The sequence below is a fragment of the Silurus aristotelis genome (genome assembly GCF_946808225.1).
Source record: "Silurus aristotelis genome assembly, chromosome: 6".
Lineage (NCBI taxonomy): Eukaryota > Metazoa > Chordata > Actinopteri > Siluriformes > Siluridae > Silurus > Silurus aristotelis.
The window spans coordinates 4,869,723-4,895,681 of NC_139579.1; the positions used below are offsets into that span (position 1 = coordinate 4,869,723).

A 25,959-nucleotide genomic window follows, 5' to 3' on the forward strand; every position below is an offset into this window, starting at 1 on the left:
TTTAAACTTTTATTTCCTGTAGAATTTGCACAAAAACAAACGATTCAACCTTCATTTCCAATCCATGGAAAAAAAAAATGCATGGAAAACACAGGTTCATTTCATGACATCAATTTTCTGCTGGAGATGAAGTATGCATGAGAGGTAAGAATGAGAGGTAAGTATACTTTAAGGCTCTTCTCTGTTCTGGCTCCAAGGTGGTGGAACGAACTTCCCCCAGATGTCCGTATCTTCAAACGACAGTTAAAGACCTTCCTCTTCCTAAAACATTTAAATGAGCACTTTCCAAGTTTGCGTTGTAGAATTCAAGAGTTATATTCATATTAGGTTTGTAACCTGGTGCACCAGTGTAGATTTATTCATTGCTAGAAATTCAAAGCACTTTTTGTATGTCGCTCTAAATAAGGGCGTCTGCTAAATGGTGCAAATGTACAGTAAATGTAAAAGTATGTGGGTGGTGGTGCAGCTGTGGCTGCAGTGAAAGAAGATTTTTTTATTGTGTTCATTGCGGTTCTTGTTTTAGTAATGACATTCATTCTTGCAGCATGAAAATCCTATCTGTGATGCAGTGCTCTGTTATACAGTAAAACCTCGTTGTACGGGCATAATTCGTTCGTGAAAATTGCTCGTAGGTCCATTTGCTTGTACGTTCAAACTAATTTTTTCCATAAGAATGAATGTAAAAGCGATTTAATCCGTTCCGAGACCTTATTCAATCGCTTAATTCTGCACTTAAAAAGTATTCGTAGCCTATTTTAACAAATAAATACACCGCAAATTACCGTACGGTAAACATAATTTAACACACCCTATGTAGTAGAGGTTGATTGCGAGTGTGAGGCGCACAACACGCTCGTAACCTTCTTGGTTTCAATGGTAATTCTATTTACTGTTTTTTCCCCTGCACCATCACCGATTTTCTTGGGCGACATTTTTCAAGATTTCTAGTGAAATAAAAATATAACACAAAAAAAAAGTTTTTGCTGCACTGAACAGCGAGAGCGACAACACGAGATCAACTAAGCGACTGATGCGACCCTTCGCCGGGGAACCGGCAGCATGGGTTTGCTCGTGCCTTCGAAATTTGCTGGCAAAATAGGGTAAAATTTTGCGAGCAAGGTCGCTCATATCTTCGTTTGCTCGTACTATTAGTTGCTCGTACAATAGTGTTTTACTGTACTGCATTTCTGTATATATTAATCGTGGTTTCTAAAGCCGTGACGTCATAACGATGGTATTGTGACGTAGACTGAGTCAGGTAGGACATCGCTGAAGGCCCTGGGGTCATTGCGCATGCGTCAGAGCAACGACTCCCTATTGGACAGAGCATGTTGCCTGTTGGGTGTGCGGTGTGTTATTATAGGGAATCGGGTTCACAAGCGAGGAAAGCATGCGATTACTAGGTCTAGCGAATGATCTAGTGGATTAAATTTTTTTCTCAATATAGTTAATTAAAGGTCTGTGCTGACTGCTGATCATGAGAAACAGAAAGCGGAACGAGGCTGTAAATGGAGCGGAATCCCGACTTTCAGCGCACTTCACCAATCCTTTTACACACGAGCTGAGGTTCACACCTGTGCACAAAGTCAAGGTGAGGGAATACACGCTTTAATGCTCCAGCTATGGACAATCAGCTTATTAGTGGCAATAAAGTGTACTAAAACTGTTTTTCATGCTGCTGCACGTATAAGGATTGTATACAGCTGTTTGGGAGACACCAGTGCAGAGTCACGTGTTTATCACCTGCATCCACTCGTAAATATAATTACATTTACATCCAAATCTAAAAAACTGCCTGGTTTAGCTATTAAATCTTTTCACTTGGTTTCCTACTAACATGTCCGCGCTTGCACTGCTCATAAAATATATATTAATTTCAGTTATTTGTTGTTTGCCAGGGAGTCGACTCCTTGAGCCGGCTCTTGTAAGGGAGTCAACTCTTGTGAGTCAACTATCATTTCTGTATTTTTTCTTTCTTTCTTGGTAGTAGGGAAATATGATAATATTCTATGATTATTTCCTTTCACGAGTCATAGATTTAGATTTACTTCGTGTTGTTTTTATGCTTATTTATGCGTTGTTTGTCAAGGAATCGACTCCTTGTGAGCCGTCTTGCATTTCTGAACTTTTCTTTTTGTTAATAGGGAAATATAATATGATAATTGTCTATAATTCGTTCTTTGAAAATGTTTTAGTAACCCTTATTTAGCAAGCTGCAACACACAGTTATGTATTATTCGCCAGGGAGTTGACTCCTTGAGCCGATTCTTTTAAAGGAGTCAACTTCTTTTGGCAATAAGGATACGTAAAATAAGATTCTATTCATCAATTTGAAACATGTTAATCAAACTCTAGGATCCCATTCAAGTCGTTTGGCACCTAAAGATTGTTTTAGAGTCACTTGATGTGTTTGCTTAGCTATTTTTAAAGAGATTTTCAGTCAAATGTAATAAAAAAAATTCCATTAATCTCTCTTGAATAGTGTATCTTGAATATCTGTTACAGGAAAGTCAAACACTAAAACATTAAAAAATGTTCTACTGATTAGTTTGACAATGCCATGATGCTCGTCACGATGTCACTTCATCTGCTTCCTTACTTCTCTTATGTGTTATTTGCCTGGAAGTCGATTCCTTATCCTGGTTCTTGTAATGGAGAATTAGATTCCATAATCCTCTTTTTAAAAACTGTGTCAATTATCTTTATCGTCAATCTTTATCTGTAACACGTTGGAGTAGGATGTGACTGATGAGTAGACTTGTAACACATTCTGCTTTAAGATAAGAGACACAGGAGCTACAGCAAGTAATATTATAGTTCTAACCATAGGTTATTTGTTTACATAATTATACACCAACTTTATATTTTTACACTGTATTAGCATTGGTTTTTTAGGTTCTCCTGCTGTTTTTCCGTTTTTCGTAGCATAGCTTTTACAAGGTGTTGGAAACATTTCCTTTGAAATCCTGATTTATGTAGACAACGCTGTATCACGTCATCTCTGCCAATTTACACATTCGTTACACAAATCTCCTGTTCTACCGCATGCCAATGTTCACTGAACTAGTTTGGGATGCCTTCTGCCTTGTGACATGGCACATTATCACCCCAGTTGGTAGGTAGGTAGCAATTAGAGGATGGGTATATTGTTACCATTAGGAGATGCATTCAAATGTTATATTTGTATAATTCAGACTCGGATGGTGTTAAGGGGCCCAATGCACTGTACGGCAACCAAACATTTCTTCCCACCTCTACCACAAGCTTGAACTTGTTTATCCAAGCTAAGGATTCAATTTGTAACCTGGACCTATGAGGTGGCAATGCTTCCCAATGTATCACCATTGTGTTCTCCAGTTATGCAATTCATTAATACTTTTGATGAACGAATCACGAAAGACCAACAACTTTGAAAGGTTTTGAAAACATTGGGAGCTGTTTTGAATCATTATGTATTACTATACAGATTGGCCATTTGAGTGCAAAGACTTGTGTTTTCTTTATCTCGCTTTTGGCAAGGAAGAACACAAACACATTCGATGTATTAAACTTTTTTTTGACTTGTTTCATAACTTAGGTGCAGATAATAAATTTTTTTAATAAACAAGATCATGCTTGTTTTGTGTGATGAATCAGTGTTTGGTATCCCTTCAATTTTGCAAGTGTGCATACAGGCAAGTGCATGTCTTGAAAAACCCAAACAAAAACCAACTATTACAGAACTATTTAATATATTCTTCATAAGGATTATTGTTGCAACAAATCACATTACCACAGCTATTGTAAAACTGGAGGAACAGACTTATGGGATTGAAATGTTCACAAGATGGTGTCCATAGTAACATTTTTATAGTTGATTAATATTGTACTGTATAATATGTAAGGAATAAAACGAGACGATTTGCTGATATGACTATCATTGATAGGTGGGTTCATTTGCTATGAACCAGGGCTGCTGATACAACCTTATGTCTGAATTGTTTTCAAAAAACTTAAATCTGAGTCAGTTTAGTGGATGAGGTTGAGGATTATACCCTGAATAGGATTCCAGTCCATCACATGAAACTATGCAAACACAATTTACAGTGGACAATCCACCTGTATGTTTTATAGAAATCACAAAAAAAAGCCACACAGACCCTGCATTAAGGGGTAGCTGTAAGCTGAGGATTAAGACCGAGTTGTTAATGCTACCCCCAGTATCCCTTTGCAATTCCTTCACTCTTTTCACAAGGAAGTCCTCTACAAGAAGACCATATTTCGATAGAATGCACAGGTAATCAAGGGTCATGTGTTTTAAGAATGCAACTAAATACAAATTTTTAGGAAGAAGCAGCACTAAAACCTTATTGTCAGGTCTATCTTATCTTAGCTAGTCAGAATGAAAGTAAATGCAATTAGGTTACTAGCTAGTATAGATGGATGGATGGATAGATATATGGATAGAATTAACAAATTGTATTGTCATTAAATAGTACCAATACACAGCAATGAATGTATGTATGAATGTAGTTCAGCATTGACCAGAAGTGCAAACTGACAAGTGCAGATAAATAGGCATATATGTATTTATGTATGTATGTGTGTTTGTGTGTGTGTTTGTGTGTATACTTGGATATACTTTTAGAGTAAATATGCAGCTTGTATAGCAGTACAGATTTACTGTCCTCTGAAAATAACTCAACATACATCTATTAATATCAGAAGAGCTGGCAACAAAAATGAGTACACCCTAAATGAACAAGTCAAATCTGTGTTTTAAATGTCTATATTTTGTCTGAGTGCCATTGTTATCCAGCACTGCCTCAATCCTCCTGGGTATGGAATTCACCAGAGCTGCTCAAGTTGTTGCTGGGATCCTCTTCCACTCCTCTATAATGACATCACGGAGCTGCTGGATGTTAGACACCTGGCGCTTCTCCACCTTCCATTTGAGGATGTGAACACAGGTCTAGGGAAATACTAGGTCGCTCAATCTCCTTTACCTTCAGCTTCCTCAGCAAGGCAGTTGTCATCTTAGCGGTGTGTTTGGGGTCGTTATTATGTTGGAAAACCACCGTTCGGACCAGTTTCTGAAGGGAGAGCATCATTTGCTTCAAAAATTCACAGTACATGTTGAAATCCATGTTTCTTTCAAAGCAGCACTGATGCAGCCCCAGACCATGATGCTACCACTACCATGTTTGACTGTAGGCAAGACAATTTTCTTGCTACTCACCAGGGTGTCGCTACACATGCTGGACTCCATGTAAGCCAAACAATCGAAGTTTATCGAAGTCTTATCAGACCACAGGATATGGTTCCAGTAATTCATGCTCTTGGATAGGTTGTGAAGCCATGAAAACCGACTTGTTGCTGTAAACTATAACCTTCCACTTCTGCAACCTCTAAAGCAATGCTGCAGCACTTATGCGTCTGTGTTTTGTTTTGTTTTTCTTTCTAAGCCATCAACTGCACCTGAATCATAGAATGAGGACTCAACTTCTTTAATGGACCCTTGCGAGACCTGTTCCCGAGTGGAACCCATTTTGGAAAACCTCTTTATTACCCTGGCCACTGTACTGTAACTCAGGTTCGGGGTGTTGCTGATCTTCTAATAGCCTAGGCATCTTCTGTGCAGAGCAACAATTCTAATTCTCAAATCCTCAGAGAATCTTTACCATGAAGTGCCATGTTGAACATCCAGTGGTCAGTATGAGAGAATTGTACTCAAAGCACCAAATTTTAACTGCTCTAATACAAGATACACAAATCTGTATGGTCCTGACAAGCAGACAAAAACATGAACATGATGAATAGGACGTATGGCTTTGCACGTTAACACGACATAAAGCTGTTATCACTTGTTGCCTGGTGTACTTGTCTGTTGCAAGTTATTAAACAATAATGTCTGTATTTTTAGTTATTTTCAGAGGGCAGTAAATCTGTACTGCTATACAAGCTGCACATTAACTATTTCAAAATATATCCAAGTTTCATTTCTATAGTATTGTCCTTTGAGAAAATATACAAAAAGTTGCTGAAATGTGAAAGATGTACTCACCTTTGTGAGATACTGTGTTTATGTAGAAGATATTCTTGGGTATGCTCTGATGAATTTATGATGAATCTACAATTATTTACAATTTTAATTATACATAAATGATAGAGAATGTTCATGCACTTGTTAGAATACATGATGGCTTGTGTTACACTCAGCTGAGAAAAATGTAACTGAGGTTGAGTATTTTTGGAGGATAAATATTTGCTTTGAGTTTTTGCATCTCAGACATGTGAAAATCAATGGAAGGAAAGATTCATTAGAGGAGTTTGATGTTTTCTCTCCATGATGCTTTACACTACTGCAAGGGCGATCCCTAACTTAAAAACCGGCAAACGTGTGACATGTATGGAGTTTGTTTAGATTTAAATTATCTTCTGATTCTAGTCGTGTTGGTTTGGTGTTGAAATTATCCGTGTTCGTGTAGCTGCAGGCCGAATAATACAAAAAAAGCTCTAGAAATATGTAACTTACTGTAACTAAGTCTGGAACTATGCATGTCCTTCCCTATGGATACCATTCAAACCATAGCGTAGGGCATTTTCAAAGAAATGGCAATGGCTTAATAGAAATGAGTTCATAAATATTGAATTTCGAAGGCATTTCGAGAAAACTGTGGAATTGTTTGCATGATGGGTGAAAGCCTTGTATATGTTCAACACATGACCTCGAGCTGGGCGCATTTAGTGGTTAATGATTGCAAAGAAAGCAAAGAAGGTTGTAAGTTGCATTCTGAAAATACCCAGAGGAGGTACTGGAGTACTTTTCTGACATACCAGTAGTAATAGATGGAGTCCATCAATCAGCGAGTGCCAAAACATTGTGATTTTTATAATTTTTTTTTCTCTAAACTTATAAAACTCAATATTTTATTAGGTTCCTTGAAAAGAAGGAGGAAATGACACTGTGCTACAATTAGTTTCCATTCATCTACTTGTTTCAAAATGTACACTCCAACCCAATCACCCTTCAAATGAAAACCTACAGTGCTCACCTATAGTGCTCTTCTACAGTGCTAAGTAGTAAATAAATCTGTCATTGTAGTAGTGCTTGCATGCCCTCTCCACCAATCACTGACTATAAACGCTGCATTATTAATGAGGATTTAGTAAATAGGAGCGTAAACATGTTTTAGAGGAGCCTTCTAATGGAAATTGAGATAAAGCGTGTTTGTTGCAGAGCTGGCTATGGATCTTACAGGGTGAATGGGAGGCCCTGTTCTGAATTTACATTACAGGATCCTTCAGAAGTTCCATGGAACGAAGACACATGAGAACTCGCATACAAACTCATCATTATAGTTGATGTATATTCAAGCTTGGCTGAAAATTCTAGCTTTACACAAAAGCTGTTTGAAACCTGCTAAATTCCTAGCATTACACTAATATATTTTTTTTATTAGGATATATAAACACATGGTATGCACTTTATTGTAATAAGAAACATTACAAAAACGGACCATTTCATCAGGAACACCAATCTAGCTAAACAAACAAAGTCATTATCCAATCAGCCAATCGTGGCTGCAGTGCAAAGCATAAAATCATGCAGGTCTATGGGTGGAAATTTCCATTCTGTTGAGATAGGGGTCAGAGGAGAAAGTCCAGACCTGATGAAGCTGACAGGAAGGCTATGGTAACTCAAATACGCACTGCTTTTAATCTATAAATTATCTATAAATGCGCAAAACACCTTTGAGGTGAATGAGCTACAGTGGTTAAAGATCACGTCAGGTTTCACTCCTATTAGACAAGAACGGAAACATATGGCTATATTGCTGGAACAGGCTCTTTTCTTCTTAAACTTGTTACTTGTTAATTTGTAATTTTTTACATTTTTTAGTCACCGTTTTTTTTCTTCGATACATTAAGCGCCCACTGATTGTGCATTTGGTGTTATATATTCACATATATAATAAAAATCTAACCCCCCAACCCCCCCCTTAAGCACTCACAAGTGACTTCCTAAAGTAGGGGTTCTAATGCTATTTCATGCATTTTGAGTTATATACACTGGTATAGAGTTGGATTCTCATGCTAAACCTGGCTGATGTTTCGAAAAACTATTTGGACGTATGACAGAGTACTGTATTTCTGTGCCAAATACACTCCTTCCATGCTAGGATATTCATCATTATTCATTTTCTCCCGCTTATCCGTAATTCGGGTTGCGGGGGGTAGCAGTCTAAGCAGGCCCCCGCCTTCGACTGCTGCCCAATCCTCACAGCACCGTCCCTTACGGTCCCTCCTGCAGGTGGTGAGCCCACGGGAAGATGCTGGGATATGTTTTGGAAAAAGTATTTTTTCGAATCATGACATCATGAAAGGCAGAATTCCTTCAGGAGAGTGCTCACATAGCAACCAGAGCAAGAGTGCACCCATCACCGTGCTTCAATCGCTTATGAAAGTCGTCAGCAGCTCTGCACAGGACATGCTTGAGAAGAATGTCTCCAAATAAATGTGTTTTTGGATGAAAGGGAAAGAGAACCTTGTTGAGAACTTTATACTGTAGTTGTTGTTGCTGCTGCTGTTCTTGATGTTCAATTTGAGTTTCAGGGTCCGATTCTGGATCATATATGTACGGCTGGATCTGATTGTAAGCCATAGTTAATTTAAGACTATGATGTTTTTGTTCCTGTTTAATTTATAGCGATCTCACAGCTTGCAGACGATCAACACGCAAAGTCTGCGTGTGCTTGTGACTTTAGCTCCGCCCACACCATGCCTCCAGGAGCTTGGCTGTTTCGGGAGAGAAGCGCAAAGCTGTATATTTCTTTCAAAAATCCGATAAGAGTATGATGGATGCAATACTACTCTATAGGCATTCAAGATTGACATGAGATTGGTTGAGACTGTGTGTATTTCTCCTTTAATATAGATGAGTATTCGTTTAGGTAGTTTTTCCGATTCTTTTACTTACTGCATATTTGGTCTTCATCCTTCACGTTTATTCAGTGCTGACATTTGTAATTGGTATGTGATGCTGTATTTCCTCATCTTTTAATTACATTTTTCCCCTCAAGATTGCATTGATGACAGTGACGCTGTTTCCAGTGCGACTGCTCGGCGCTGCCTTTTTTATGTTGCTCGCATGGCCTTTTGTGTTCTTGGCCACTCTGGGCCGTACAGAGGATGCTGTGGAGCCTCTTTCCTGGTGGAGGTGGTAAGTGGACACCTCCTCAACGTTGCATTTTTTTAACACTGGACTTTACTGTATATCTCAAGTTTTACCACAAAGTTTCTTTAAAGACTTGATGTTCAATCTCAATTGGCTCTTCATAAATTGAACATCACATTACACAGCATTGGAACTGCTGATAATTCATTTCCTTTTCATATACACATTTCAGGCTGTTGGATCTTATCATCAGAGGCTTGATGAGGGCGATGTGGTTTTCCGGAGGTTTCCACTGGATTCGGGTGAAAGGCAGACCAGCTCAGGCCAGTGAAGCACCCATCCTCACGCTGGCACCGCACTCATCTTACTTTGATGCCATTCCTGTGACTATGACTATGGCATCGATAGTAATGAAATCGGAGAGCAAAGACATTCCTGTCTGGGGCAGTAAGTTTCCTCCTATTTTATTTTAATTTCTCCTTCTTCCCTGTCTTAGGGACTGTGTAAAAATTCCAATATAGCACAATAGGTGTAGGCATATAGATATAAACATTTACATAATGAGGTAACCATGACAAAGTGGATTAAAAAAAAAAAAAATTATACTCAACATAGAATCATACAAAGTGAAACGAATCTGCTTTTGCCATCCTAAAGTTAATTTCCAAAAATACCAAAAGTCCTTTTCCTTTTATACCACAGTGCTTTTGTAACAAAGGGATGTTGCTGTTACATTATCTACCTGCACCTACACCTGTAATTCAGATAAACCAATTCAGAATACAATAAAAAGTACAGGACACCCGATTTCTCCAGCCATATGTGGCTCCTCCCCAAACTGGTACCACAAATGTGGATGCCCTCAAATATAAAGGATATTCTTGGATGCGGTAGCATACATTATTTCTTTCACTTGAACTAGGAGACCGAAACCTGTTCCAGCATGACAATGCCTTCATGCACAAAGCCAGCTTCATAAAGTACCTGACTTTATTACCACCCTTGCAGCTGAATGAGCACAAATCTCCAAAAGCACACACTAAAATTTAGTGGAACATCTTCCCAGAAGAGGGGAGGTTATTATAACAGCAAATGGGAATTAAATATGGAACAGGATGCTTGAAAAGCACATACTTATTCTCAGTTGTCCATAAACTTTTGTCCATGTAATGTGTGTCTGTTCTCAGTTCATGCTGCATCATATTCTGTCAGTTGAAATGTCATTTCTATCTTATATAATGAAATATATAAGCAGTGCTGATGCATTAGAGCAGTTTCCACAGTCACATTTATTATAAATAATGGATATGTATTTTTAATAATAGGTACACAGTCAAACTGTGCATCAGCCGATCATAAATAATAAAACAAACAGCTCCTGCTAGACCTTTGACCTGTTTGGTTACATGGAAATCTGATCTGGTTTCAAACTAAAAAAAATCAGATGAGATGAAATGATATACTGAGGCAGAATGATATACCGAGGCAGGTTTTTCCCCCCATGTTAACAATTTCAGATGATCAATCTGTTTAATTTTTTCATATTCGTTCCTTTTCCATCGTAGCACTGATTAAGTTCATCCGTCCGGTGTTCGTGTCTCGCTCGGATCCTGATTCTCGCAGGAAGACCGTGAAGGAGATTAATCGCCGAGCGTGCACAGCAGGCCAGTGGCCTCAGGTAACGCACACTTCAGTTTGTTCGTTACAATCAGAACGATGATCAGGTTCTTAAGAAAACTGACTGTCTATCGTTCTGACAATCATATTGCCTAATTAATTCGAGTGCACATTTGTCATAATTGTAAGTCAATGCCTAATGAGCGTCCAAGCGGCGACTGTGGCGAGGAAAAACTCCCTCAGATGGCTTAAGCAAGAAACCTAGAGAGGAACCCGTCCTTATCCGAGTGGCACCGAATGTCTATTTCAGCCGTCTGTCTCCCTGTCTGTAAACATGTAAAATAACCGTCTGTCTGTTTTGGTTGACTCTGTCTTTTTTTTTTTTGTTTATCACATTTTCCCATGAACATGTCCTCAGTTTTGGTTTAATTTCAGATCATGATATTTCCTGAGGGGACCTGCACCAACAGATCCTGCCTTATCACATTTAAGCCTGGTATGTGCCTTCTCTCTGTCTATCTATCTGTCCCTTTTTTTTCCCCCCATACTTGCCGCACCCTGCCCCTCCCTCCTCTCTCTCTCTCTCTCTCTCTCTCTCTCTCTCTCTCTCTCTCTCTCTCTCTCTCTCTCTCTCTCTCTCTCGCTATCTACACCCCCCCCCCAGTGTTGGTTTAAAACTCTGTGTGCCTGATAGAGTGAGAGAATGTGTGTGTGTGTATATGTCTGGAGAACTGGTTGCCATAGATGTTGTTTCAACATGTTCTCGTTCTCTGCCTCACTCTCTTTGTCTCTCTCTCTCTCTCTGTTATGTGGACCGTGACGGTTTACTTAAATGAGAGGATCAGTGATGGTGCACACTGGAAAGAGGAAGACTGTGTGTGCACTGTCCAGTCCTGTTATGTTTTTTGCTGATCCTCTCTCACTCATGGTTTTTTGTGTTTCCTCCACATCCCTAATCCCTCTTCTTCTGTTAAAATCCCTCATTCATGTTTCTCTCGCCTGCCTGTCAGTTTGTTTTTTGTATACTTTCATTCCCGTGGCTTCCATGCCCCAAGAGACATTAGTGCCAGATGTCTGCAGATACACTAATGTCGATAACGGGGCAAATCGGGGCAATTTTCACAAACCTGGCGGATTTTTCACAAAATCTTTGTTTTATGCACAAATTATGATTATAGAAAGACATCCCATAATTGTAATATTTGGTATTCAATAATTTAATTTATTTTTAAATTTAGCAGGCAGCCTTGATTCAGTCTGGCTTCTATTTTAACAGCGTAGTGAAGGGTGCGTTGGGTCTAACTGCCGTAAAATAATTTCCCGTTAGTTATTCGACTACAAGGTTATTCGAAGATAAACATGCTCACAGATCTGCCCTTGGAAAGCTGAAAGTAAAAACGGTAATTTGATTTGAAGAAAACGGTGCCCTTGGTTCGTTGTATGTCTACTGACTGAGACCTGAAAGAAAGCTTTGTGTTCAGAGTGAAGGTCATCAGGTTCATAGTCTTCGGACACCAGGTTGAATGTCGAACCAAGAGATGCCATAACACTTCCTCATGCCCATGTGTTAGCTTGGGGTAGAGTGCGAGGTTTCTCACATTCCCAAATTGTGGGTCACGTCCTGCCATGAGGAAGAAAATAAAAACTCGGATATAAAAATGTTTTTATAAGGAATCTTTAAATATATGTACTTATTTTTCGTGTCAGCTGTTTTTGTCTTTCTCTTTATTTGTTTCTTTGCTACCCTTTCTGTGTGTCTTCCTGCCAAGCTGTTTGTGTTTATCTCTTTCATTATATGTCTCTGACCAACTTTGATTCCATCAGTCTGTCTGTTTGACTGTCTGTCTCTTTATTATCCAATCAATCAATTAATCAGTCTGTCTGTTGGTCTGTATCTCTGTCTGTATGTCTGCCTGGTTTTCTGCCTGATCTATAGTCAGTGTTTTTGGATTCTTTATGGTAAGAAATAAAAATGACATAATGAGTAGAAGAGAAAGAAGAACTTTGCGTACACGTGTGTGTGTGTACACAGAGAGTCATATTACTGTACGACAGGTCAGATGAGGCTGACCATTTTTATTGTTCTACTCCCATGAAAAGCTTCAGGCAAACCGAGGACACGAGCAGAGACACAAAAGGATGTTGCTCATCACGTTTCATCAGTGGTTTTGACTGTGTACCAGCCAAACCCTATACATGAGGTGTAGTCACCGATCAATGTACTTTATTGTTGAACAACACTGAAATGTTCCTTCTCCTCCTTTAGGTGCGTTTATTCCTGGGGTTCCAGTCCAGCCGGTGGTTCTGCGCTATCCTAATGAACTGGTGAGGAAAGAGTTTCAAAGGTTTAACCAGTGCAGGACAGCAAGCCTTGGGGCTCTCCTACACTCATAAGGCATAAGACCAACTCCTGAGAAGAACATAAGACTTTTTTTATGCTGCTCAATGTTAAAAATGGCAGCAGTGGAACAGCATTTTAGGCAGCATAATAGAGCAGCATTATGTATGATGCCTAATTTGAAACTGAAGCTTAAAAATAAAACACTAAAGGGGATTTTTGGAAAAAAAAAAAAGCAGTAAAGCATCACTGGGTGTCAGAAAATTGTCAGACAGCGGAATGTTGAAAATTGGTTAAGGGCCTAACTCAGGGGCCCAGGTGTGGCTTGGGTTTTTTACGCCTTAAATTCTCAAGTATTAAAATAATGTACTATATTTACAAGTATTCTACTACTTTACCCCATTAATATTGGAGTAAAGCAGTACAGTATATTCTATGATGGACATGTCGACTCAGTAAAATGGTAACAATGCTATAAGTTAAAAAAATCAGTAAAGTGTCACTTGTTGTATCGGTCAAAAATTTGTCAGACTGATGAAAACTGAGGACGGCAGGAAGTAATTTTTTTTTTCCTCATTAAATTAAATATAGGCTAAACTAAATGCAAACACTAGCACTGATCCTGGACAGGATGTTATTGGGAAACTCCGCTTCGCACCGAGCCACATCGCAGCACGCCGATGATTGCTTTCCTCTTACAGAACACCCTGCTGTGTTTTCTACTTCTTTCTTTCGCACGCCTCGGTTCAATATCTCTTACTCATCCACTTCTCATTAATTATGAAGACACGATACTCAGGTTGCATGTACATACTCGGAAAAACGTGTCAGGAGTAGGAGCTCTACACATGGTGAGGTCTGAATACAAGATCTATGGACGCATATGACCTTGTGATGGTTTATTTGTTCAGGTGCTTTTTGTAAACTGTAGTACGTGTGTTTCACCTTTAGGACACAATCTCATGGACGTGGCAGGGTCCTGGAGCGTGAGTTGTTTTGTCCTTGTTATGAGACATTTTAGATTAAATTATGTTCAATTTAATTTTTATAAATTTTATACTGCAGGTATTTTTTTTTACATTTTTTAATTGATTGATTTATTTTTAATTATTATTTTTTAATTATTATTTATTTTTTCCAGGTTTAGGATTCTATGGCTCACGCTGTGTCAGATCCACAATTCTATAGAGATCGAGGTGAGAATATGTTAAATGTGGTCATATGTTTACTTTGTAACTTGCTTTGAAATTAAAATGATTCCTGTGTTGTCTAAAAAAAGGATCTCTGTGTTTGCTTAGTTCCTTCCTATTTACACACCCTCGGAGGACGAGAAAAGGGATCCGACTCTGTTCGCCAGCAATGTGAGACGCATTATGGCCAAGTCAGTGTCCTATTCAAACCTAACGATCCAGAACCTTCTGGTGTTGAATGCATGATGACTGCATATGATCTCAATCTGTGTGTTTTCAAACGTGTATGATTTCTTTAGAGCTCTGCAAGTACCAACTGTAGACTACTCATTTGAAGACTGCCAGCTCTCCATGGTCAAAGGTCCACTGTGTTTACCTAGCAGCACATGCCTACTGGAGTTCTCCAGACTGGTGCGTACACTCGGGTGAGTGTCGTTAGAGACTCTATAAAGACTTCAGCATGCAGGTGATGTTTGAATGGCTTCTATAAACAACATGATGTAATTGCAGAGTAAATAGATGTCGTGTGAAGGCTCGGATCACCGCTGGGTGAACTGCGCTCGTCAACACTTGGTCTTGCCTGTGATTGGTTGTTACAAGCGGGATGTCCTCAAACCCAATTTAAACTATTCAAGTGTTTTATTTCTTTCTTTTTTTATTTGGAACTACAATAACAGTTCCTACTTTTGTCTTCTGTGATTTTGTTCATATGTTTTCCTGCAGAAAGATTTCATAATTATTTATGTCGTTTGTTCTAATTTTCTTTATCGGTATGTGTAAACAGTTCAGTGAATTTTGAAGAACAACCCCCTTAGTAATGGAGCACCCATGGTCCCTGGCAGATATGCGACCGCAAAAAGTATCGCTGCGTCCCACCCTCGCCTCCTCGATCTTCATCTAGTCAACAACATTCTCTTTCATCACATGACTTCTTAGCATGAAACTCAAAATGTACAAAAAAATATGCACTTTTAATGCATGATATAAGTAGAACACCCCCCCCCCCCCCCGTTTTAAAGCAGTATTTACTCTGGTGACCTGCAGTTTGACCCTGAGAGCATGGGATCATCTTGTTGCTCCTTTTTAGAGTATTTATGATTTAAGTATCTGACTTTTCTACCCTTCTGTGGTTCTTCTCCAGACTGTTGCCTCAAAGTTTGAGGCACACAGTTGTATAGGAGCAGGGTGTGGCACATTTGGGATTTTCCATCCTTTTTAATGGGAAAAAAATGACGCGTGTATGCTTTCCTTCGATAGAACGAAAGGTTATGGACTGAGTTCAGTTACTTTGAGGTTCTGTAGTGTTTTGTTTAAAAAAAATCATAGCGAGGAGTAAATGTTATGGAGTATAGTTGTAAATGAAATCATCACTTTAAACCAGCCACCTGCATGTCCTCCCTCACCACATCCGTACACCACCTACTAGACCTTCCTCTTTTCCTCCTGCTTAATGCCTCCATCCTCAGCATTCATCCACCAATAAACCCTCTCCTTTGCACATGACCCGACCATCTCAATCACACCTCTCACCTTAACTCCATAACTTCCTACACCTTTGCGGTTCCTCTAATAATCTTTGACTTTCCCAACGAAAATCGCAGCATCTTCAACTTCTCAGCTCTGCCTGCTGTCTTTTTGTCTAAACTATATGGACAAAGATATTTGGACACCTGTCTTTTCCAGCCATATGTGGTTCTTCCCTAAACTCGGAAGAACCGGAGGCACACACTTGTATAAGATGTCCGTGAATCTCCCTTCACTTGAATTAGGAGACCCAAACCTTGATCCAGCATGACCATGCCCCTGTGCACAAAACCAGCTCCGTGAAGACGTGGTGTGCATGAATTTATGAGTCAAAGATCTTGATTTACCTGCTATGGAGCTCAGACATCAAACCAATTCAACACCTTTGGGATGAATTGGAACGTTGGCTTATGACCAACACCCTTATGATTGAGCACCGATCTACAAAACCACACTCGCACATCTAGTGGAAAATCTTTCCCTGAAAAGTGCAGGTTACTATAATGACAAATGGAGATTAAATGTGGAAAGGGATGTTCAGAAAACACATACAAATTTTATGGCCAGGTGTCAACAAATGTTTGGGCATATAGTGTATCTCATTCTGTTTATCAGCACAAAATGTTTTTTCCATTGGTGTATGTAGTTCGTTTGTTTGGTTCATAAAATGTGGGGTGCCCTCTAGCGGGAAATAAAGACATGACATGTGGGTTGCAATCAGATGATTGCAACCCGTGTGTGTGTGTGTGTGTGTGTGTGTGTGTGTGTGTGTGTGTGTGTGTGTGTGTGTGTGTTTTTCATTCATCTTCATTAATGATTTACTTTATTAAAATAAAGTCCATACAATCAAAGCAACCACAAAATAATAACAAAAATTGGTCACTAATGCAAATCAATTCAAAAGCACAAGGTGAAATAGTGTTCTTTTTGTTCTTGATTTGTTCATTGCCAAATACATTTGCTCTTTTTTCACACAGATTGCAAAGTGACAACAAAACTACACTTTTATTTTCTCCATTTTTTGAACTTGATGTTATTGATTTAGAACTTGATATTTTATTAGACAGTTTGAAACGTAAAGTATTTCTTTTTTTTTTAATCAGCTACAAAAAATGTAGTAAACTGCTGTTCTGGAGGCAGAAACTGTTCTTGCCTGAACATGGATTAATACATTTGTGAGAATTTGTTAAGTGACTCATTTAAACCCAGAAGCTTTGGGTTTGACTCCTCTGGTAAGGCATGTAGAAATTAGTTATTTTTATACCCGTTTTGTTTTGTTGTTCAGTCTGAATGTGGGAGTCACAGATCAGGTCCTGCAGGAGGAGGGCAAGAAAGCATGCAGTCTCTGTAGACATAAACTGAGCCTGGAGGAATTTGCAGCGTACTTAAACCTTCCAGTGACAGAAACACTGCAGGACATCTTTGCACTCTTTGAGGAGGTCAGTAAAAGCGTGATCCGTCTCCGTTTTAATAAGATTTTTATTTAAAGGCAGCACTAAAGCCACGCTGTGCAACACGATGTTACTATCTGTTAGACCGTCTATTTACCTCGTGGTGTCATGTGTTTTTGTTTTGCCCCCCCCCCCCCCCCCTCCCCCCCCTCCCCCCCTGCAGCACAGTCAGATGGATGTGAGGGAATACATCATCGCTCTTTCCGTGATCTCCAGACCCTCAAAGTATCTCGACACTCTTCAGCTCGCCTTTAAAGTGAGAAGCGATTCTGGTGTGGTTTAATGCTACATCCATTGTTAAGCAGTAAATTGATTAGGAGGATTAATGACTTTGTGTAATACAAAGATTAGATTTGCCTGTTTTTTTGTTTTTTTTGTGGAGATGTTTGGGGCTGAGGAAGACGGCGCCGTCGTAGAAGACGAGTTAGCTGTCATTTTGAAATCAGCCCTCGGAGTGGAAGATTTTGATGTGGGTGAAGTCTTCAAAGCTGTCGATACACAAGACAAAGGAAAGATCACGTTTGGTAACTAAATCTTTCTCATGGGTGTAGTATTTTTGAGACACTATCAACTAGGGAATAAAACGCTGACTGCGGTCCTTTTTCCTCTTACATCAATACCTGATTTTACTAACGCCCTCGTGGCTGAATGAGCACAAATCTCCACAAGCACACTCCAAAATCTAGTGGAACATCTTCCCATAAGAGTTGAGGGTATTATAAGAGCAAATGAGGACTAAATATGGAATCTTATGGCCCGCAGTCCACAAACATTTGTCTTTATGTTGTATATAAACTCTTGTAAAAAGAACAAGTTTTGAGGTTTGTATCAGTAGAAAGTTTTAAAGAAAAATGTGTGTATTTTAGGAAACCAGGCACCTGATCATTCTTTTTTTCTTTCTTTTTTTCCTTTTTTTTTTTTTTAGTTCTTTCATTGTTGACAAGAAATCACAAATGATTTTGTGTCCAGAAGCTCTAAATCTGTTTTGCGTTCTCTTTCAGATGAATTTCGAACTTTTATGGAGAGCTGTCCGAACTTCACCGAGTCCTACCACTGTGTCGATGAACCAATCGCACACACGGGACTCGTACATCCTGCAGCCGACAGCTTCTGCCCCGAATTCAGTCCTCAGGAACAAAAAACACAAAGAGAAAGCAAGAAACACGACTGATGTATGTATAAAATTCTGCCTACATGAATATTGCATTCAAGATGCAATACTGAGAATTATAATGAGTTACATTTATAACATAAAAAAACCCAAAATAACATTTTTTTTGTATACTTCTAGGTTTTAATGTTTTCTACTCAACACTTATCACTGTTTTAACAGATGTTCTGAAAAACCAACTGGACTCAAATTAAATATAAATTTAAACATTAATAAAAATTTTTTCTATTTTTCTACTTATTCTTATATTAAAGGAAACTTGAGACAAACTAATGCATTCGACATGTTTTGAAATGTACACATTGTGTAAAATCAATGTTATTATACCTTTGGATAAAAGTTCACTTACATACTATAAGTACAAAAGCCACACTTATATACTATATGGACAAAAGTATTGGGACACTTGACTTTTCCAGAAAAATGTTACCACACAATTGTATAGAATGTCTTTGGATGTGCTCGCATTGAACTTTCTTTTTACATGAACTAGGAGACCCAAACATGTTCCAGCATGACAATATGATCTCAACCCTAGTGAACATCTCTGGAATGAAGTGGAATTCTGGCCTCCTCACCCAACATCAGTAAAATTTTAGCGAATGGGGATTAAATGTGGCATGGGATGTTCAAAAAGCCACATACAAATCTTCAGGTGTCCACAAACTTTTCTTCATACTGTATAGTTGTTCTTGTTTTCAGGATTTTTGGTTTTAGGTTCTTGGTTCCTCTCCTGAAACGTATATTTATTTCTAGATGATCTGTTGTTCGAGTACTAGGCAGTGTATGAGCATGTAGAAAATTGAACTTTGTTTATATTGGATATCGAAATAATTTTTTAAGCGTCGATTTACCACTAGAGGGGGCTGTGCTGTAAGATATGAAACATGAGGCTTTTTTTTATATGCATAGATCCCACTTAAAACTTATATCAATGTTTTTCTAGCCGAACAAATAAGCTGGAGTCTAAAGCAAAGAATAAACAAATTTTCTGTGTATTGTGTATGTATTTGGGGTGTGTAGCTGAAATGTTGGAATGGTGTATCATTAGAAATACGACACTTCTGTAAATAGATAGGAATTAAAAATAATTGGGGTATTTGGCAAAAGTAATATTTTTGTTATTTGTAATGTGATGTAGTTTCATTGTAGATATTATAAGTATGAGGATGGTCAGATTGCAATCAATGATTGGGTTGGTTTTCAGGCTAATTTTGATTTGGCCATTGGATTTATCATGTGTCCTTGTCAACCCTGTTATTGACACAGGCGTCTCACAGGACCACTGTGTGTTCAGATGCAATTAGAAAGATGATTAGCGACTTTGTTTATTTCATTGTTGGGATTCACATGTTTGGGTGGACTTAGAACCCCGGTCCTATATTGGCATCCATGCTGTTGATATAACCGACCTCAAGTTTGTACGTTCATAATGATCTCATGAGCCAATGTCATTGCAAAATACAAAGAAAAAACAAAAATCTACAAATTAAAAAAATCGATTATATGACGATCGCGTGACTTGTAGGTGATCTGGAATTAATGTTCTTTTCTTCATACATCAAAAATCTTCATGTATCTGTAAATTAGGCTTCAAGCATGAGAGCCTATTTTGTAAAAATACTGCGATTAGTTTTTTATTTATTTATTTTTTTTTTTAAGTATTATTATGATTTGATTTTAATTGCTTGTGCAGGCAAACTTAATGTTTTCTAAGTGACCCTAGTTTAGAAGTGTTTATTTACCTGAAACATGCACATAGGTTTTTTCAGAACACTTTAAAATGCTTATTACTTTTACATTCATGTTTAGAAATGTAATTTCAAGGACATGAAAGACACTGCAATCCCCCATTTATTTATTTTTTAGCGTTATCCCCGTTCTGTATCATTTCATTCGGAATTACACACTAAAATGGAATAATCGGGGGACTAAAGCATGACGAATGTAAACCACAGACCTATGATCTGCATGCAATGCTTTCCTGTACGCTGTTGTGCTTCAGTCTATTTGTCATAATTACATTTGCATTTTTCTTAGCTGAAGTAACGCAGTTCTCCTGCAGCTTTAAGTGGATTTGAATGCTTCCTAACAGTAGATTGATGTTGTGATGATGCGATAAGATAAGCCGAGCCAGCGGGGGTCCCCTAATGTCACTGTCAACAGAAAGAGTTCTTAAAATGCATGCTATGTGTTTCTCAAGCTCTTTTCAAGCAATCACTTGCTGAAAGGTGGCTTTGTGCATTTTAGCATTTAGAGACTGAACATTTCATTCACATCTGCTCTTAATATTTATGCTGTTATTTTTTTTCCCCCTCACATCATGCTTTGTCTTGCTTTGCTCTAGCCATTTCACTCCCATCACACTCTTTGGCATTACATCATTCTTTGAATCAACTTTTGTGGTAAACACACGATGCCCCCTTTGTTATCAAACACAAAAACTTCCTCACACTTCCAGAAGGTGGTGCTAGCACACTTTCTTGCCCCTTCCTCAACTGGCTGGATAAAATAGCATTACATCATCGCTTAGTTCAAGGAAGAAAAAAAAAAGAAGCAGAAAGAAATCGAGTGAGCTTTGCTTCTTGAAAGTGGAGCATTTTGCCACCTGTGTCAAAGCTGTTAACAGATAATGACATCATCTAAAAATTGGCCACGGAAAGCAGGATTTGGGACACGGCTGGACTGAACTGATTGAGGCGCTAAGCAACTCATCAAGCTGCATTAACCGGAGTGTCCTTTTGTAATCTTACTACTATATGGCTCCTTCGTTTGTTGTTCCTTAGGCTAAATTAAAGGTTGAATCAAGGTTGTAGTGAACAGTGACACCAGAAAACAAATTATATGGTCGTTATATTAAAATGTAATCGTTTGTATTAAAGCATTGAATCATTGAAAAACAACAGAGCTTCATTTCTTTCTTGGGTTGTTTATCAGCTAAATGCCGAAACACACCAGCACAGACTCTCTTTTCCAGTAAACACTGTAACTGTATACAAAAGATAAACAAGTGTATATGTATACATTTGCATTTTATATATATATATATATATACATACACACACACACACACACACCAAAGGGTGTAACTGAGTACATATACATGATCTGGAATAAACAAATGACAGGTTCTAAATGGATATGAGTAGAGGAAGGACTTATTTATTAATTTATATATATGCCAGAAAGGTTCCCAGTGCATTTGGTTGAACCTTGAGGTGTATACTGAATTGAAATTCCACAGGAAAAGGATGAAAGAATGTACCCTGTACAAACATTTTAAAGAACATTTTTCACTTTGTTGCATCCTGTGGGATTTAAATCTCAATATACCCCTCAATCAAGTGCACTGTAAACCTCTCTGGCATATATAAATAATAAAAATAATTATTATATACATACATAAATTATTCAGACCGGGAACGCCCCACAAGAGCTGCAGTTTTGGAGATGTTTTGACCCAGTCGTCTAGACGTCACTATTTGGCCCTTATCCAACTTGCTTAGATCCTTACACTTGCCTCCTCTTTTTCTCTCTCACACACACACTCACAATCATATATCGAGCGAGAGAATTGTGTGTGTGTGTGTGTGTGTGTATATATATGTATATGTCACTATTTATTGCAACCTTGTTCCAATCTTTAATAACCCCTAAAGAACAACAAATGACAGAGCCATATAATGTTAAGATTACAAAGGACACCCCAGTTAATGCAGCCTGGTTGCTTAGCACCTCAATTAGTTCAGTCCAGCCGCGTCCCAAATCCTGCTTTTACGTGGCCAATTTCAGATGATGTCATTTTCTGTTAACAGCTTTGACACAGGTGGCAAAATGCTCCACTTTCAAGAATCCATTACAATTTCATCAGTAAGAGTTTAACATATTTTTACTGCAGCAATGTGCCAAAGAAAAATTTTTGTGAATTAAATTTAAAATTGTATTATATCCACATTATAATATCCTTCTGCAGCCTCTCCCCCGACCCCCCCCCCTTTTTTTTTATTTGCTGTCAAGTCTTAAATGACAATACATTTATTTACAGATTTACTTATGAAGTACTGAAACTGGAGCCTCCTTTAAAAAAAAAAAAAAAAAAAAAAAAAGGCCTAAAATTGTTTTCTAATGGAAGACTAAATCAACCACCATCAATGTGAAGTGCCCAACATCCAGTTTCCTGTGTACATTGTTATTATAGATAGTATATCAGTACAAACCTTGAATGGTCCTTGCGAGTAGAAATACTATAATATCTGCTGTTGGAGGAAATAACACTTGTCAACCAATGAGAATTTAATATTTAACAGTATAACATATTCACATGGTATACGGTAATACGTCTCAAGGTTTCTTCTCCCATCACATCATATATCTATACATATTGGCTAGTTTGTAGGTATATGATCATAGTACCTTAGCAGCAATACACTTAATATTGCTGTAAGCATAAAACATATAAAAGGGTTAAACATAAACGGCCCAGCATCCTGTGGTCAGAAGGTGGGAGTGAAGAAGCAGATGGCATAGATGAAGTCTTACAAACTGGGTAACAGTTACTAAGTGTAATATAAAGCTAATGCCAATATATGTGTCACTAAATATTAATTTAAAATACTGGAAAATCCATGGAAAATTCTTGGATGTAGTAATGAAAGCATGGTGACAGGAATGGTATATGAATTTCTTACTCAAACAGTTCCTCAAACTGTTCCTCAAACTGTCCTCAAACATCATTAGGTTTATAACTGATGTCAAAGACTTTTAAAATGCCACCTTTGCACACATTCATTTTGGTTTATACAGTACCTAAGCATTTAGTGAAAGTGGAGAAATTTCTGCAGTAAAAACATGAAAATGTTTTCCTGACTGCAATTGCAAATATTGCTGATTATTTTTTTGCAACAGCACAAGTGTATGCAACCTTACATTTTATTCCATATGCTACTGTATGTTCACACTTGCAACGATTTTATTTCTGCAAGTTGATGTGCTTTTGACTGGTTGTCATCATAACTTTATCAGTGAGTGGATCAACTACCGTATTTTTCGGACTATAAGCCGCTACTTTTTTCCCACGTTTTAAACCCCGTGGCTTAAACAACGAAGCGGCTTATGTATGAAAACTGAACCTCATAACATTAGACCAATTAAATTTCCGAACGAAAACGAAAAAACGCACCTCACCTGTGTTCTGAGCTGTACGGCATAGGGAGAAAAAAAGTTTTTTTTAAACGCACGACGATGCCAAAAGATAAACTCCTGAGAGAAATAGTTGTTAAAGGAAGGAGGAAGACATTGAACAAAGACTTTCTTGGTAGGCTACTGTTTAGTAACGCGTTGAGTCTGGGTCATGGGATAGCTCGCTAATTCCAGTTGCAACAGAAATCATATAAGCACAGACAGGTTTCCAAAACTCGTGCTTTTTTATTTTTCTTGGCAACAGCGTTATGGGTTAGTCAAAGAAACTTAGAAATGAGCATCAGTAAATAATAAGGACATATTCCTCGGTCTTGCACACATGCAGTAATACCGGTAAAAATGCAGCGGCAGGCTATTCCCAAAATACCACTCTGCTCTTAAGGGAGCCACAACATATTTCACCCGTTACACCGTGTAACAGACACTGTCGTTAAAGCCTGTGTAAAGTTCATTAGTTTCATTGTAGACAGGTGCGGCTTATTTATGTTCAAAATAAAAATCTTTGTCAAATTCAGTGGGTGCGGCTTATATAAGAGTGCGCTTTAGAGTCCGGAAATTACAGTAGTAGATCACTTCAGAAGACTGATCTTGTGCATTTGCGTTAATGTCTTTACCTCCATTGGTAGTCGCTGCACCAAGTTTGCACTTATATTTGCACAGAAAAAACTTTTCCCAATTTTAGCTATTCATTTACAGACACAGACAAATTTGTTGGTACCCCTATATGTAAAGAATTGGATTATAGTGGTTTAAAACGGCATTTTTTTCTTACGAATTTGCTAAAATGCATCATAATGCCACAGAGCTTATGGGAGAATGCATGTTTTAACAGATGAGACGAAGCTGTATGTTCACACATGCAAAAAATAACCTTTCAGAAAAAAGAAAGCATTGCCTTCTGTGAAACATGGAGGAGGCTTGATAATGTTTTGGAGCAATATCTGGAATAGGGAGCCTCAATTCTGTGCAGAATTCTGTGCATTCTGTTTAGATTATCAAGCCATTCTTGAGAACCATACTGTCTAGTATTTGAAAACTCTCTCAGTCACAGCTCATGAGGGTTCTGACAGGATGGTGACCCAAAACATACACCTAAAAGCACCAAAGAATGACTAAGAACATAACCCTGGGCTTTTCCTAAGTGGCCTACTATGAGCTGATCTGAATCCTATCTGATATTTTTTTTTAGAAGCAGTTGCTCCAACACTACCTGTTGGCAGGTGCAGGAGTCTCATTAAGAGCTACAGCCTCTAGAGAGATGTGCAACAAAATATTCAGTTGAGGGTCCCATTATATTGCTTTATTATGTAAATTAATCGGTTGAATTAAAAAGCGGTCTGATTTCGATTAAATTCAGAATAAACAAGGATGGGCAGCGATTTATTTTTATCTGGATTTATCTATTTCAGAGAAAATTGTAGGTTGATTTTATTTTATTTTAGGATGAAGAGTACTAAATTTGTCCATCTGTATTGGTTAGTTGTCAGTCACTGGCCAATCATGGTTGCTGTTAGTTGCTGTATGTGTGAACATCGATTAAATTTTTTTGAGTAAAAATCAGTGTCAAATGTATTGTGGCATTTACTGTTTTAGTCTTTGTCTAAAAGTTTCAGTGTCTACTCTCAGTGCATAACTGTCCAAAACCCAATCTTGTCCTATCTTTGATTAGCGGGGAGAGTTTCTTTAGATTGCTGATATGGGCTCCTCTTATTTGTCATGCCGGGGGCTACACACACACACACACACACACACACATATATATTGGTGCAGCTGTTCATATATGCAAACATTTCTGTCAAATCTTACGGCACCTGACAGCAGTGTGAGTCCAATAAAACCAATATGGAGATAAGAGCTGATGTCAGTAGGCAGAACTAATATTATTTGTGCGGTGGAAAGCATTTATCTGTCACAGTCTGAGAACGGATGATTTTGCGTCACTTTTGTTTAATAATGATGTAGCAATTGCAATATGCCCACTGGCTCCGGGCTCTATTAAACTTTAAAAGATTATCCAAATTAAAATCTCATTTACAATATTGCTTTTTTTTTTTTTTTTTTCGGGCAATACTAGGTGGGTTCTATTGGATATATTTTCTCAGTGTGCGATCCAATTAACATTTTCACATTCAACAAACTGCATGGATGAAAAAGATGAGCATGCCTATTCTACAGTGCTGTATTATGCTAGCTAAGAAAACTAGGCTTAATAAAACTTTTAATTTGGTTGCTAGTGATGTGAAGTGCCACATTCAGACCACTTCAAAGCCCTCATTTACATAAAAAAGATTTCCCCCTTGTTTGACAGTAGG

The 25,959-nt window shown here is 38.1% G+C and overlaps 1 protein-coding gene across 2 annotated transcripts in view; it reads left to right on the plus strand.

The window, feature by feature from the left end:
• Positions 1-1,265: 1,265 nt before the first annotated feature.
• Positions 1,266-25,959, plus strand: part of lpcat1 (lysophosphatidylcholine acyltransferase 1) — a 29,464-nt gene continuing 4,770 nt past the window's right edge. The window contains exons 1-15 of one of the 2 annotated variants that reach the window (XM_083544335.1): positions 1,266-1,591; positions 9,063-9,202; positions 9,390-9,604; positions 10,723-10,835; positions 11,210-11,270; positions 13,041-13,099; positions 14,064-14,098; positions 14,254-14,308; positions 14,411-14,493; positions 14,602-14,727; positions 17,112-17,265; positions 17,441-17,533; positions 17,660-17,801; positions 18,279-18,449; positions 18,942-20,636. In XM_083544335.1, the coding sequence (XP_083400461.1) occupies positions 1,478-1,591; positions 9,063-9,202; positions 9,390-9,604; positions 10,723-10,835; positions 11,210-11,270; positions 13,041-13,099; positions 14,064-14,098; positions 14,254-14,308; positions 14,411-14,493; positions 14,602-14,727; positions 17,112-17,265; positions 17,441-17,533; positions 17,660-17,801; positions 18,279-18,448 (1,560 nt within the window). In that variant the 5' untranslated portion in view covers positions 1,266-1,477 and the 3' untranslated portion in view covers position 18,449; positions 18,942-20,636. Of the gene's footprint in view, positions 1,592-9,062; positions 9,203-9,389; positions 9,605-10,722; positions 10,836-11,209; positions 11,271-13,040; positions 13,100-14,063; positions 14,099-14,253; positions 14,309-14,410; positions 14,494-14,601; positions 14,728-17,111; positions 17,266-17,440; positions 17,534-17,659; positions 17,802-18,278; positions 18,450-18,941; positions 20,637-25,959 lie in introns of those variants that run through there. The other variant, XM_083544334.1, reaches the window with a different exon arrangement.